General features: G+C 42.7%; 1 protein-coding gene across 2 annotated transcripts in view; it reads right to left on the bottom strand.

Moving 5' to 3' along the window:
* The window catches only part of LOC121559464 (protein patched homolog 1-like), a 96,956-nt gene extending 88,092 nt beyond the window's left edge, over positions 1–8,864 (bottom strand). For both annotated transcript variants that reach the window (XM_041872708.2, XM_045226842.1), the window contains exons 1-2: positions 8,351–8,864; positions 7,053–7,245 (exon numbers count right to left, since the gene is read on the bottom strand). In XM_041872708.2, the coding sequence (XP_041728642.2) occupies positions 7,053–7,245; positions 8,351–8,518 (361 nt within the window). In that variant the 5' untranslated portion in view covers positions 8,519–8,864. The remainder of the gene's footprint in view (positions 1–7,052; positions 7,246–8,350) is intronic.
* Between the last annotated feature and the right edge of the window lie 4,011 nt (positions 8,865–12,875).

Raw genomic sequence — 12,875 nt, 5'->3', positions numbered from 1 at the left:
GCAGCTCCAGCGAGGGAGGGGCCGCTTTACAAGAAGGCCAATGTTGACACCACATTTCCCCTAACCATAGCCCAATACCATCTCCCCTGTCCCCACCCCCCAGGTCCATACCATAGCTCCTATAGCTTTAGCCCAATTCCTCTCCCAATGTCAAAGCCCAGTTCCACATACCCCAGCCCTTTCCTCTATTCTCTTCTAGGAGAGAGCTAGTCAGGGGCACTCTACAGGAAGAGCAATGTTTACGCCATACTGTTTTAATTAGACTCAGCCGGCGCTGGTATTTTCTTTACAATTTGGCCTGTGTTTGTGTTAATCCAGAATGGCCGGGGATGGCTCCACTTTCATACCATGAGGAGGAGCGGCCAGGGAGTTTCTTCCTTTTCTTTTCTACTCAGACACGTCTCTGCTACAGGGAAATTAGTCATATTAGATTAAGAAAACCACTATGGGTTTGGTGATATTAAAACACTGTATCCTGGCAGCCATATTGGAAGAAGAGGAGTAGAGAAGAGGAGAACACACCACAACACTACAACTTCCTGTTTAGGCAAGTCACTTCATGTCCCTGGTCTCATCAATGTAAACACAGCTTGATTTACCTCTACTACGTATAAGGTCAGCGCCCTAAATCTTAATTTAATCTATAAACAAATGTATCTATGCATTTGCTGCCAAGTCAAGAGATCAACCTGTTTGCCACAAAGAGAACCAAAGATGGAAAAAAGAGCACCAAATATTTTTGCCTGTTGGATGAAACAGTCACTTCATTCTACTCCTTCTACTTTTAACTTTTTGATTCAACTGTACATCCCTCAATATGACTGATAAACACAACTTCATGTGTCTAAGTGAGAGTGCAGTCTAAGTGTTTATGTATACTGAGCAAATGATTTTGTGAATGCTGCTGAATGTGATTCTCTTTGAATAAGACGAGCTGCAGTACTAAACTACTGAACTACCAGGATGAACACTAAACATAGCAGGTGATGAAATACAGCATGAGATCACCCATGCAACTTCACTCCATTTCAATGAGAGATCTGCTATGGTGTGTGTGTGTCCTAATAGCCAGAGCTCAACGGTAGGGTCATGGAGAGGTCGCATGCAGAGGAACGGGTCCAAATGAAACATAAAAAAGACGCCCTCTCTCCTCCTCTTCCTCCCCTCTTCTCATACCTTCTTCTCTTTCCGTCTCTGCTCTCCTCCTCTCCTGTCTCCTCCTCTGCTCTTCTCCTCTCATCCCAATCTCCTCCTTTCTCCTCCCTTCCTCTCTTCCTCTTCACGTTGGGCAACAGTTCCCGCTGTGCTGGGCCGAGCCTAGAGCAGCCCTCCACTGTCCAGGCAGTACTAATCTATCCCTCAGCTGTGCAGTCTAATCTAAACAAACACATTTCTCCCGACTAGCATCTGGTACCCCTCACGTCCCTAGACCTGGGAACAGTGTGTGTGTGCGCATGTGCGTGTATGCGTGTGTGTTCTCATGCGCTTGTGTGTGTACATGCAAACCACAGCCATCAGTCATCCCAATAAATTTGGCTAAACTATTTACAGTAGATGACCCTGGGTTCTGACATCTTGACACAACAAGACAATAACACGGTGTAGGGAAATAGTAACGGTTGAAAAGCATGTGCTGTAGTGGACGTGTAGATGTGTACAGTGGGGAAAAAAGTATTTAGTCAGCCACCAATTGTGCAAGTTCTCCCACTTAAAAAGATGAGAGAGGTCTGTAATTTTCATCATAGGTACACGTCAACTATGACAGACAAAATGAGGAAAAAAAATCCAGAAAATCACATTGTAGGATTTTTAATGAATTTATTTGCAAATTATGGTGGAAAATAAGTATTTGGTCACCTACAAACAAGCAAGATTTCTGGCTCTCACAGACCTGTAACTTCTTCTTTAAGAGGCTCCTCTGTCCTCCACTCGTTACCTGTATTAATGGCACCTGTTTGAACTTGTTATCAGTATAAAAGACACCTGTCCACAACCTCAAACAGTCACACTCCAAACTCCACTATGGCCAAGACCAAAGAGCTGTCAAAGGACACCAGAAACAAAATTGTAGACCTGCACCAGGCTGGGAAGACTGAATCTGCAATAGGTAAGCAGCTTGGTTTGAAGAAATCAACTGTGAGAGCAATTATTAGGAAATGGAAGACATACAAGACCACTGATAATCTCCCTCGATCTGGGGCTCCATGCAAGATCTCACCCCGTGGGGTCAAAATTATCACAAGAATGGTGAGCAAAAATCCCAGAACCACACGGGGGGACCTAGTGAATGACCTGCAGAGAGCTGGGACCAAAGTAACAAAGCCTACCATCAGTAACACACTACGCCGCCAGGGACTCAAATCCTGCAGTGCCAGATGTGTCCCCCTGCTTAAGCCAGTACATGTCCAGGCCCGTCTGAAGTATGATAGAGTGCATTTGGATGATCCAGAAGAGGATTGGGAGAATGTCATATGGTCAGATGAAACCAAAATATAACTTTTTGGTAAAAACTCAACTCGTCGTGTTTGGAGGACAAAGAATGCTGAGTTGCATCCAAAGAACACCATACCTACTGTGAAGCATGGGGGTGGAAACATCATGCTTTGGGGCTGTTTTTCTGCAAAGGGACCAGGACGACTGATCCGTGTAAAATGAATGAATGGGGCCATGTATCGTGAGATTTTGAGTGAAAACCTCCTTCCATCAGCAAGGGCATTGAAGATGAAACGTGGCTGGGTCTTTCAGTATGACAATGATCCCAAACACACCGCCCGGGCAACGAAGGAGTGGCTTCGTAAGAAGCATTTCAAGGTCCTGGAGTGGCCTAGCCAGTCTCCAGATCTCAACCCCATAGAAAATCTTTGGAGGGAGTTGAAAGTCCGTGTTGCCCAGCAACAGCCCCAAAACATCACTGCTCTAGAGGAGATCTGCATGGAGGAATGGGCCAAAATACCAGCAACAGTGTGTGAAAACCTTGTGAAGACTTACAGAAAACGTTTGACCTGTGTCATTGCCAACAAAGGGTATATAACAAAGTATTGAGAAACTTTTGTTATTGACCAAATACTTATTTTCCACCATAATTTGCAAATAAATTCATTAAAAATCCTACAATGTGATTTTCTGGATTTTTTTTAATCATTTTGTCTGTCATAGATGACGTGTACCCATGATGAAAATTACAGGCCTCTCTCATCTTTTTAAGTGGGAGAACTTGCACAATTGGTGGCTGACTAAATACTTTTTTCCCCACTGTATATCCACAGGTACACCTCCAATTCACTCAAATGATGTCAATTAGCCTATCAGAAACTTCTAAAGCCATGAAATCCTTTTCTGGAATTTTCCAAGCTGTTTAAAGGCACAGTCAACTTAGTCTATGTAAACTTCTGACCCACTGGAATTGTGATACAGTGAATTATAAGTGAAATAATTTGTCTGTAAACATTTGTAGTTGACCATCTGCCAGCCAGCCTCAGCTGACAGGCTTGTGTGTGAAGCACCATGGAGCTGAGCAACATTAAGATAGGTCCAGAAAAGAAGAAAACACTTTATGTTGTTGTGCTTTATTAACACTCCCTTACTGTAACTCCATCAGCTAAGTTCACAATAAACAGGGCTTGGGAGGTATACCATATACAGTTGAAGTCGGAAGTTTACATACACCTTAGCCAAATACATTCAAACTCAGTTTTTCACAATTCCTGACATTTAATCCTAGTAAAAATTCCCTGTCTTAGGTCAGTTAGGATCACCACTTTATTTTAAGAATGTGAAATGTCAGAATAATAGTAGAGAGAATGATTTATTTCAGCTTTTATTTCTTTCATCACATTCCCAGTGGGTCAGAAGTTTACATACACTCAATTAGTATTTGGTAGCATTGCCTTTAAATTGTTTAACTTGGGTCGAAAGTTTCGGGTAGCCTTCCACAAGCTTCCCACAATAAACTGGGTGAATTTTGGCCCATTCCTCCTGACAGAGCTGGTGTAACTGAGTCAGGTTTGTAGGCCTCCTTGCTCGCACACGCTTTTTCAGTTCTGCCCACAGATTTTCTATAGGATTGAGGTCAGGGCTTTGTGATGGCCACTCCAATACCTTGACTTTGTTGTCCTTAAGCCATTTTGCCACAACTTTGGAAGTATGCTTGGGGTCATTGTCCATTTGGAAGATCCATTTACGACCAAGCTTTAACTTCCTGACTGATGTCTTGAGATGTTGCTTCAATATATCCACATAATTTTCCTTCCTCGTGATGCCATCTATTTTGTGAAGTGCACCAGTCCCTCCTACAGCAAAGCAGCCCAACAGCATAATGCTGCCACCCCCGTGCTTCACGTTTGGGATGGTGTTCTTCGGCTTGCAAGCAGCCCCCTTTTTCCTCCAAAGATAATGATGGTCATTATGTCCAAACATTCTGTTTTTGTTTCATCAGACCAGAGGTCATATCTCCAAAAAGTATGATCTTTGTCCCCATGTGCAGTTGCAAACCGTAGTCTGGCTTTTTTATGGCGGTTTTGGAGCAGTGGCTTCTTCCTTGCTGAGTTGCCTTTCAGGTTATGTCGATATAGGACTCGTTTTACTGTGGATATAGATACTTTTGTACCTGTTTCCTCCGGCATCTTCATAAGGTCATTTGCTGTTGTTCTGGGATTGATTTGCACTTTTCGCACCAAAGTACGTTAATTTCTAGGAGACAGAACGAGTCTCCTTCCTGAGCGGTATGACGGCTGTGTGGTCCCATGGTGTTTATACTTGCATACTATTGTTTGTACAGATGAACGCGGTACCTTCAGACGTTTGGAAATTGCTCCCAAGGATGAACCAGACTTGTGGAGGTCTACAATTTTTTTCTGAGGTCTTGGCTGATTTCTTTTGATTTTCCCATGATGTTAAGCAAAGAGGCACTGAGTTTGAAGGTAGGCCTTGAAATACATCCACAGGTACACCTCCAATTGACTCAAATGATGTTAATTAGCCTATCAGAAGCTTCTAAAGCCATGACATCATTTTCTGGAATTGTTCAAGCTGTTTAAAGGCACAGTCAACTTAGTGTAAGTAAACTTCTGACCCACTGGAATTGTGATACAGTGAATTATAAATGAAATAATCTGTCTGTAAACAATTGTTGGAAAAATGACTTGTGTCATGCACAAAGTAGATGTCCTAACCGACTTGCCAAAACGATAGTTTATTAACAAGAAATGTGAGGAGTGGTTGAAAAACGAGTTTTAATGACAACAACCTAAGTGTATGTAAACTTCAAGATTTCTAGATTCCAGATTCTGTATGTAAACTTCTAGATTTCAACTGTATACCGTATACTGGGGTCTTTGGAAATAGCCACGGGATGGTTTTTCAATACCGTCAATACCATTGAAACAATTTATTTTATTTTATTTAAGAAGCCCTCCTGTTCTCCACTCATTACCTGTATTAACTGCACCTGTTTGAACTCGTTACCTGTATAAAAGACACCTGTCCACACACTCAAACAGACTCCAACCTCTCCACAATGGCCAAGACCAGAGAGCTGTGTAAGGACATCAGGGATAAAATTGTAGACCTGCACAAAGCTGGGATGGGCTACAGGACAATAGGCAAGCAGCTTGGTGAGAAGGCAACAACTGTTGGCGCAATTATTAGAAAATGGAAGAAGTTCAAGATGATGGTCAATCAACCTCGGTCTGGGGCTCCATGCAAGATCTCACCTCGTGGGGCATCAATGATCATGAGGAAGGTGAGGGATCAACCCAGAACTTTGGCAGTGTATCAAATTGTTCTCCCCACTGTATATGTATAACTTTATGAGCTGGATTGCCTGTCTTTGCCATTCATTTATTTTCGTTTGCACTAGTTAGCATATTTAGCTAGCAGCCTCCACAGAAATTCGCAATTACTTGTGCTAATTTTGTTAGCAATCTGGTAATAGACGCCCAATGGGGTTTTTTGATTATTTTTGGGCGCCCCCTTGTGTACTAAACCGGTAATACCGTAAATCCCGGGATGAGAGAAGGACGGCATGACATATGAAAATCCGGATACCGCCCAACCCTACAGTAAACTATAGAGTAGCCATTGGATAGTGAGCAAAGGAAAGGCCTTTGGACATTGACATTAAAGGGATTAATTAGACAATCTGTTGTTGACTAAATCCACATGCTTTAAAATAATAGTGCATATTATTACACAGTAATAACCTATTACTGTTTCAAATAAAGACACTTCTGAAATATATTATGTAAATAACCATGGACTAATGGCAATAACATTTCAATCATAAATCCAAATTATGATCTCTTTCAAACTGCTCACATTTCAAAACAAAGTCAATTGATGACCCATACCTGACTCAAATATAGGCTACCACCTTCTAAACTACTGGAATGCAGATCAAAGGACGAAAAAACGCTGCCCCTCCCCCTTTCCCCAAAATCACCCCCCATACTCAAAGACCCCCTTTCAAACTCAAATACACTTATTCTACATAACGGATTTCGTAAAAGAATAGCATAACCCTGAGTTTCAGATGATCTACTTTTGTAAACATGCGTTTCTGTCCACAATTTTAGCCGGAGACAAATCTTTCTTGGAAAGTTGAGAGCTGTCCAAAACGGGACCACACACAGTCTCCGAGCTGTGCGTGGATCACATTCAACTGCTGGGGGCAGGCAGACACACACACACTCACACACTCACAAAATGGCGGCATTGACAACATTTCCTCTTTCCAAAACTTCTCATGAATTTCATAATAACTTTCCTTTTAACGTAAAGAAAAATGTTGAGCTACTCCGTGCACTTTCTTTGCGCATCTACACTCAACAACAACGAATCCAAAGCAACAAAAACCATAACATGAAACGAAATACAAATATTTTGAAGTTTAGACCTGGCTCCTTGCCAAACTGCTATACAATAAACACCCCCCCCGGCTTGTTTGGAAGACCCCCTACCCCTCTCCACCCCACCCTACCCTTCCCAGATTTGAGTTTATTCTCAACAGGAAAGACAAGCGATTCAACGTGAAAAATTATAAATTATTTTCTTACCTTCTACCCAGAGTTTCTCCACGTCGGTTTCCAGATTAGCTGCCCGTAAGCCAACAGCGAAAGCTCCGAATATCAAGAGGCCCACAACCAAAAACTTTCCACAGTTCTTTTGTATGTAACAGCCCAACTTAAACAAGAGTCTCTGAAACTTCGCTCTCAGCCACAGCGGTGCTTTTCTTCCAGTTGCTTTGCCCTGCGACAAGAGAAAGGCCGCATATTACTCCCTAAACAAGTGCTGGGAGTGTCAAATATTTATCATCGTTGATTAATTGAATGTAGTGTTATGTGGAGAGGACATCACGGTTATCATAGAATAAAATACATGTTAATGAATGTGTTATTACATTGGTATGATAAGAGCAATGATGGGGATATGTTAATGTAGGCTACCCTATACTGTGCACGTGAAGTGTGTTCAATATGGTACATCAATGTTTACTGTTCTGAATAAGAACCTCGGAGTAGACCTGTTATTCTGGCCAAAAATGGCAGTGGTTGGACCTCCTACGTCGAGAGAGGAAAGAGATAGTTCGCGAGCCAGCGACGTAAGCACCGGTTTTGGACGACAGGACTATAGTCCGTTACTTTGTTGTTTTTACCACACACACACCGGCAAGAGGGGAAAGCGCAGCATGGCTTGCAGTCAGTCAGTGACACATTGTAACACAGCGCAAGCCTTGTTGCGATACATTGTATCGAATGATGCTATTAATCCCCCAAAATGTTCACGTGAGTTTTTACGCTGCTGCAAAATCACACACCACACAATTCCATTCCTGTAGAGCTGCGTGTGTGATCTGCGTTGGGGGAGTGGAGTAGCCATCACGGAGGGAGTTAGGATACGATAACATTTGTGAACGGAAGAGGGTAGCCACATGGATTTTTGCTTTAGAGAAGAGAACGACTCCCCAGTAAAGATAACATCGTACAGACGTCTGGGCAGTTAAAATCGTGTTCGATCAGTGCGAAAACACATAAGCCTAAACTGTTATGCACATTTTAATTGTGCAAAAGTAGGAAATAGCATACACTGTGTAGCCTAGTTGCGCGACTGTTATTGAAACATTGTAGCCTAGTGTAGCCTATATCATGTGTAGCCTATATTAAAAAAAATTGATCAGGAATGGTCTAAACGCGAGAAAAGTCAAAATAGATTACACCGCATAGCTCTACACCCCAAACCCTCTCCCCTGCTCGTCCCCTATCCCGTTACCTAGCGACTTGACATTGTTGGGCAGTTTCATTATAGTAGAACCATACCAATATCATTTCACTCAAACATGTCAAATAATAAGCACCTCGGATATTTGCTGCAAGGCGAAAGCTGCATCGCAGTAACTTGGCCGCTGCAAATACTCCAAATCCGGCGCTGTTGAGCGATAGTTCCCCCTGTTCCTCCGCGTTATCCTCGGCCGATCGGGGTCCCTGTTTTCCTGCTCAGAGGAGGCATTAGCAGCCGAGGCCATGTTGCGGAGACTTCGCGCTGGTTCTGCTTTTCCACGTTATAATATTTCCCCGAAAGCGTGTAGTAATGTCCCAAGGCAACACAGTTTCACTCTCGGTGATCTCACACCCGTAAAGTACTTCATACTGCTGCTGGAGACGGCGAGTCAAAGTCTGCGCCTTCCATCCCAACATTTCGTGATCCAGAGGTCTCCACCGCTTTGCACATTCAGCGTTTCTCTTTCAAAAAAGTTATTTATCTTAAACGGCAAAGTGGAAAAAGTCGTTCCCATCTACAAAACGGCGGCTTGGAACGTTCGATGGTCGTAGCATTCTGTGTGTTCTATGTGTTCTTCCCTTAGGCCGCGCGACACGGCGAACTCTGAGATTCAATAGAGGAGAAAAAAGACCTCTCTCCATTTGGAGACAGAGGAGGAGGGGTAAAAGCGAAAATAATCAAAATCCCGCCTCTAGGGCTGTCAGATGGACGGATTTTCTCGCATCTGATTGGTTCCAGAAGGGCAAAAATTACTCAGCAAACACTACTATTATTAGCTGCTTAGCAACAGCTCACTAAAGTAGAGCGACCACCCAAGCCGGGAACCCTCGTGTGTGCGTCTCAACCTTCAGGGGAGCATTTCAGAAAGCCAGCCCTCTTGTACGTTTGCGCGCAACCAAGACTGGAGTTTCTGGTTTTCCACAAGGAACTGTATTTATTGAAGCAGCATTTCTTGAAGAAAACACACTTCGTTTGTTGGAGATGGCTCAACGAATATCAGAACTGCAGTTTTGAACTTTTTTTTTACCAACAGGGCCTGATCTGGAAGTAGCTTGGCCTCAAATTACAGCGTTTCTGGGGAAGGTTCCAAATATTAGTCCGTCTCAATGTTCTAATGACAGTAAAGTGGATAACAGACATCATAATAGGGTGAATATGACAACCCTTCATCTAAAACAAATTAAGAAACATCAAATACTTAATACTATGTTGTATTTATTCTGGATCCACATTAGCTCTTGCCAAGGCAGCGGCTACTCTTCCTGGGGTCCAATCACAATGACACACAATAAAACAAAACATAACACAACACATTAGTACACACTACTCTACCATAACATATCTACAATACAAAATCAATAATACAGCAAAATAACAATATTAAAATGTATGTGTGTAAAGAGTACATGTGTTAGCGTGTGTTTGCGAATACTGTGTGTGTGCCTGTGTGTGTGTGTGTGTCTTCACAGTCCGCGCTGTTACATAAGGTGTAGTTTTACCAGTTTTTTATTTATTTATCAGATTTTACTGCTTGACTGAGTTACATGGGGAATAGAGTTCCATGTAATAGGGCTCTATGTACACTGAACAAAAATATAAACTCTACATGTAAAGTGTTGGTCCCATGTTTCATTAAATAAAAGATGCCAAAAATGTTCCATACACACACAAATATTATTTCTCTAAAATGTTCTGCACACATTTGTTTACATCCCTGATAGTGAGTATTTGTCCTTTGCCAAGATAATCCATCCACCTGACAAGTGTGGCATATCAAGAATCGGATTAAACAGCATGATCATTACACAGCTGCACCTTGTGCTGGGGACAATAAAAGGCCACTCTAAAATGTGCAGTTTTGTCACACAACACAATGACACAAGTTTTGAGGGAGCGTGCAATTGGCATGCTGACTGCAGGAATGTCCACCAGACCTGTTGCTAGAGAATTTAATGTAAACTTATCTACGATAAGCCGCCTCCAACATCATTTTAGAGAATTTGGCAGTACGTCCAACCGCCCTCACAACCGCAGACCATGTGTATGGCATTGTGTGGGCGAGCGGTTTGCTGATGTCAACGTTGTGAACAGAGTGCCCCATGGTGGCGCTGGGGTTATGGTATGGGCAGGCATAAGCCACGCACAACGAACACAATAACAATTGGCAACACACTACGCTGTGAAGGACTGAAATCCTGCAGCGCCCGCAAGGTCCCCCTGCTCAAGAAAGCGCATATACATGCCCGTCTGAAGTTTGCCAATGAACATCTGAATGATTCAGAGGAGAACTGGGTGAAAGTGTTGTGGTCAGATGAGACCAAAATGGAGCTCTTTGGCATCAACTCAACTCGCCGTCTTTGGAGGAGGAAGAATGCTGCCTATGACCCCAAGAACACCATCCCCACCGTCAAACATGGAGGTGGAAACATTATGCTTTGGGGGTGTTTTTCTGCTAAGGGGACAGGACAACTTCACCGCATCAAAGGAACGATGGACGGGGCCATGTACCGTCAAATCTTGGGTGAGAACCTCCTTCCCTCAGCCAGGGCATTGAAAATGGGTTGTGGATGGGTATTCCAGCATGACAATTACCCAAAACACACGGCCAAGGCAACAAAGGAGTGGCTCAAGCAGAAACACATTAAGGTCCTGGAGGGGCCTAGCCAGTCTCCAGACCTTAATCCCATAGAACATCTGTGGAGGGAGCTGAAGGTTCGAGTTGCCAAACGTCAGCCTCGAAACCTTAATGACTTGGAGAAGATCTGCAAAGAGGAGTGGGACAAAATCCCTCCTGAGATGTGTGCAAACCTGGTGGCCAACTACAATAAACATCTGACCTCTGTGATTGCCAACAAGGGTTTTGCCACTAAGTACTAAGTCATGTTTTGCAGAGGGGTCAAATACTTATTTCCCTCATTAAAATGCAAATCAATTTATCACATTTTTGACATGCATTTTTCTGGATTTTTTTGTTGTTATTCTGTCTTTCACTGTTCAAATAAATGATCATTTCTTTGTCAGTGGGCAAACGTACAAAATCAGCAGGGAATCAAATACTTTTTTTCCCTCAATGTATCTACAATACAAAATGTTTAATACCACCGTACAACAATATCACAATGTGTGCATATGCATGTGTCAATACCCTTGTGTGTGTCTCTTCACAGTCCCTGTTGTTCCATAATGTGTGTTTTTACCTGTTTTTTTAAATCTGATTCTACTGCTTGCATCAGTTACCTGATTTGGAATAGAGTTCCATGTAGTCATGGCTCTATGTAGTAATGTGCACCTCCCATAGTCTGTTCTGGACTTGGGGACTGTGAAGAGACCTCTGGTGGCATGTCTTGTGGGATATGCATGGGTGTCAGAGATGTGTGCCAGTATTCCAAACAGACAGCTCGGTGCATTCAGCTTGACAACACCTCTTACAAAAACAAGCAGTGATGAAGTCAATTTCTCTTCCACTCTGAGCCAGGAGAGACTGACATGTATGTCATTAATGTTAGCTCTCCGTGTACTTTTAAGGGCCAGCCGTGCTGCCCTGTTCTGAGCCAACTGCAATTTTTCCAAGTCCCTCTTTGTGGCACCTGACCACACTACTGAACAGTAGTGTTGTTAAGAAGGCAGAGCAGCGCTTAATTATGGACATACTTCTCCCCATCTTAGCTACTGTTGTATCAATATGCTTTGACCATGACAGTCTACAATCCAGGGTTACTTCAAGCAGTTTAGTCACCTCAACTTGCTCAATTTCCACATTATTCATTACGAGATGTAGTTGAGGTTTAAGGTTTAGTGAATGATTTGACCCAAATACAATGCTTTTAGTTTTTGGAAATATTAAGGACTAACTTATTCCTTGCCACCCATTCCGAAACTTACTGCAAGTCTTTGTTAAGTGTTGCAGTTATTTCAGTTGCTGTAGTAGCTGTCATGTATAGTGTTGAGTCATCCGCATACATAGACACACTGGCTTTACTCAAAGCCAGTGGCATGTCGTTAGTAAAGATGGAAAAAAGTAAGGGGCCTAGAGAGCTGCCCTGGGGAATTCCTGATTCTACCTGGATTATGTTTGTGAAGCTTCCATTAAAGAACACCCTCTGTGTTCTGTTAGATAAGTAACTCTTTATCCACATTATAGCAGGGGGTGTAAAACCATAACACATACGTTTTCCAGCAGCAGACTATGATCGATAATGTCAAAAGCCGCACTGAAGTCTAACAAAACAGCCCCCACAATCTTTTTATCATCAATTTCTCTCAGCCAATCATCAGTCATTTGTGCTGTGCTTGTTGAATGTCCTTCTCTGTAAGCATGCTGAAAGTTTGTTGTCAATTTGTTTACAGTAAAATAGCATTGTATCTGGTCAAACACAATGTTTTCCAATAGTTTACTAAGGGTTGGTAACAGGCTAATTGGTCAGCTATTTGAGCCAGTAAAGGGGTCTCTACTATTCTTAGGTAGCGGAATGACTTTTGCTTCCTTCCAAGCCTGGGGGCACACACATTCTAGTAGGCTTAAATTGCAAATATGGCAAATAGGAGTGGCAATATCGTCCACTATTATTTACATTACATTTAAGTCATTTAGCAGACGCTCT

The sequence above is a fragment of the Coregonus clupeaformis genome, chromosome 18, assembly GCF_020615455.1.
Source record: "Coregonus clupeaformis isolate EN_2021a chromosome 18, ASM2061545v1, whole genome shotgun sequence".
Lineage (NCBI taxonomy): Eukaryota > Metazoa > Chordata > Actinopteri > Salmoniformes > Salmonidae > Coregonus > Coregonus clupeaformis.
Note: the sequence above shows the minus strand (reverse complement) of the source record. Positions and strands in the feature narration are given on the sequence as shown.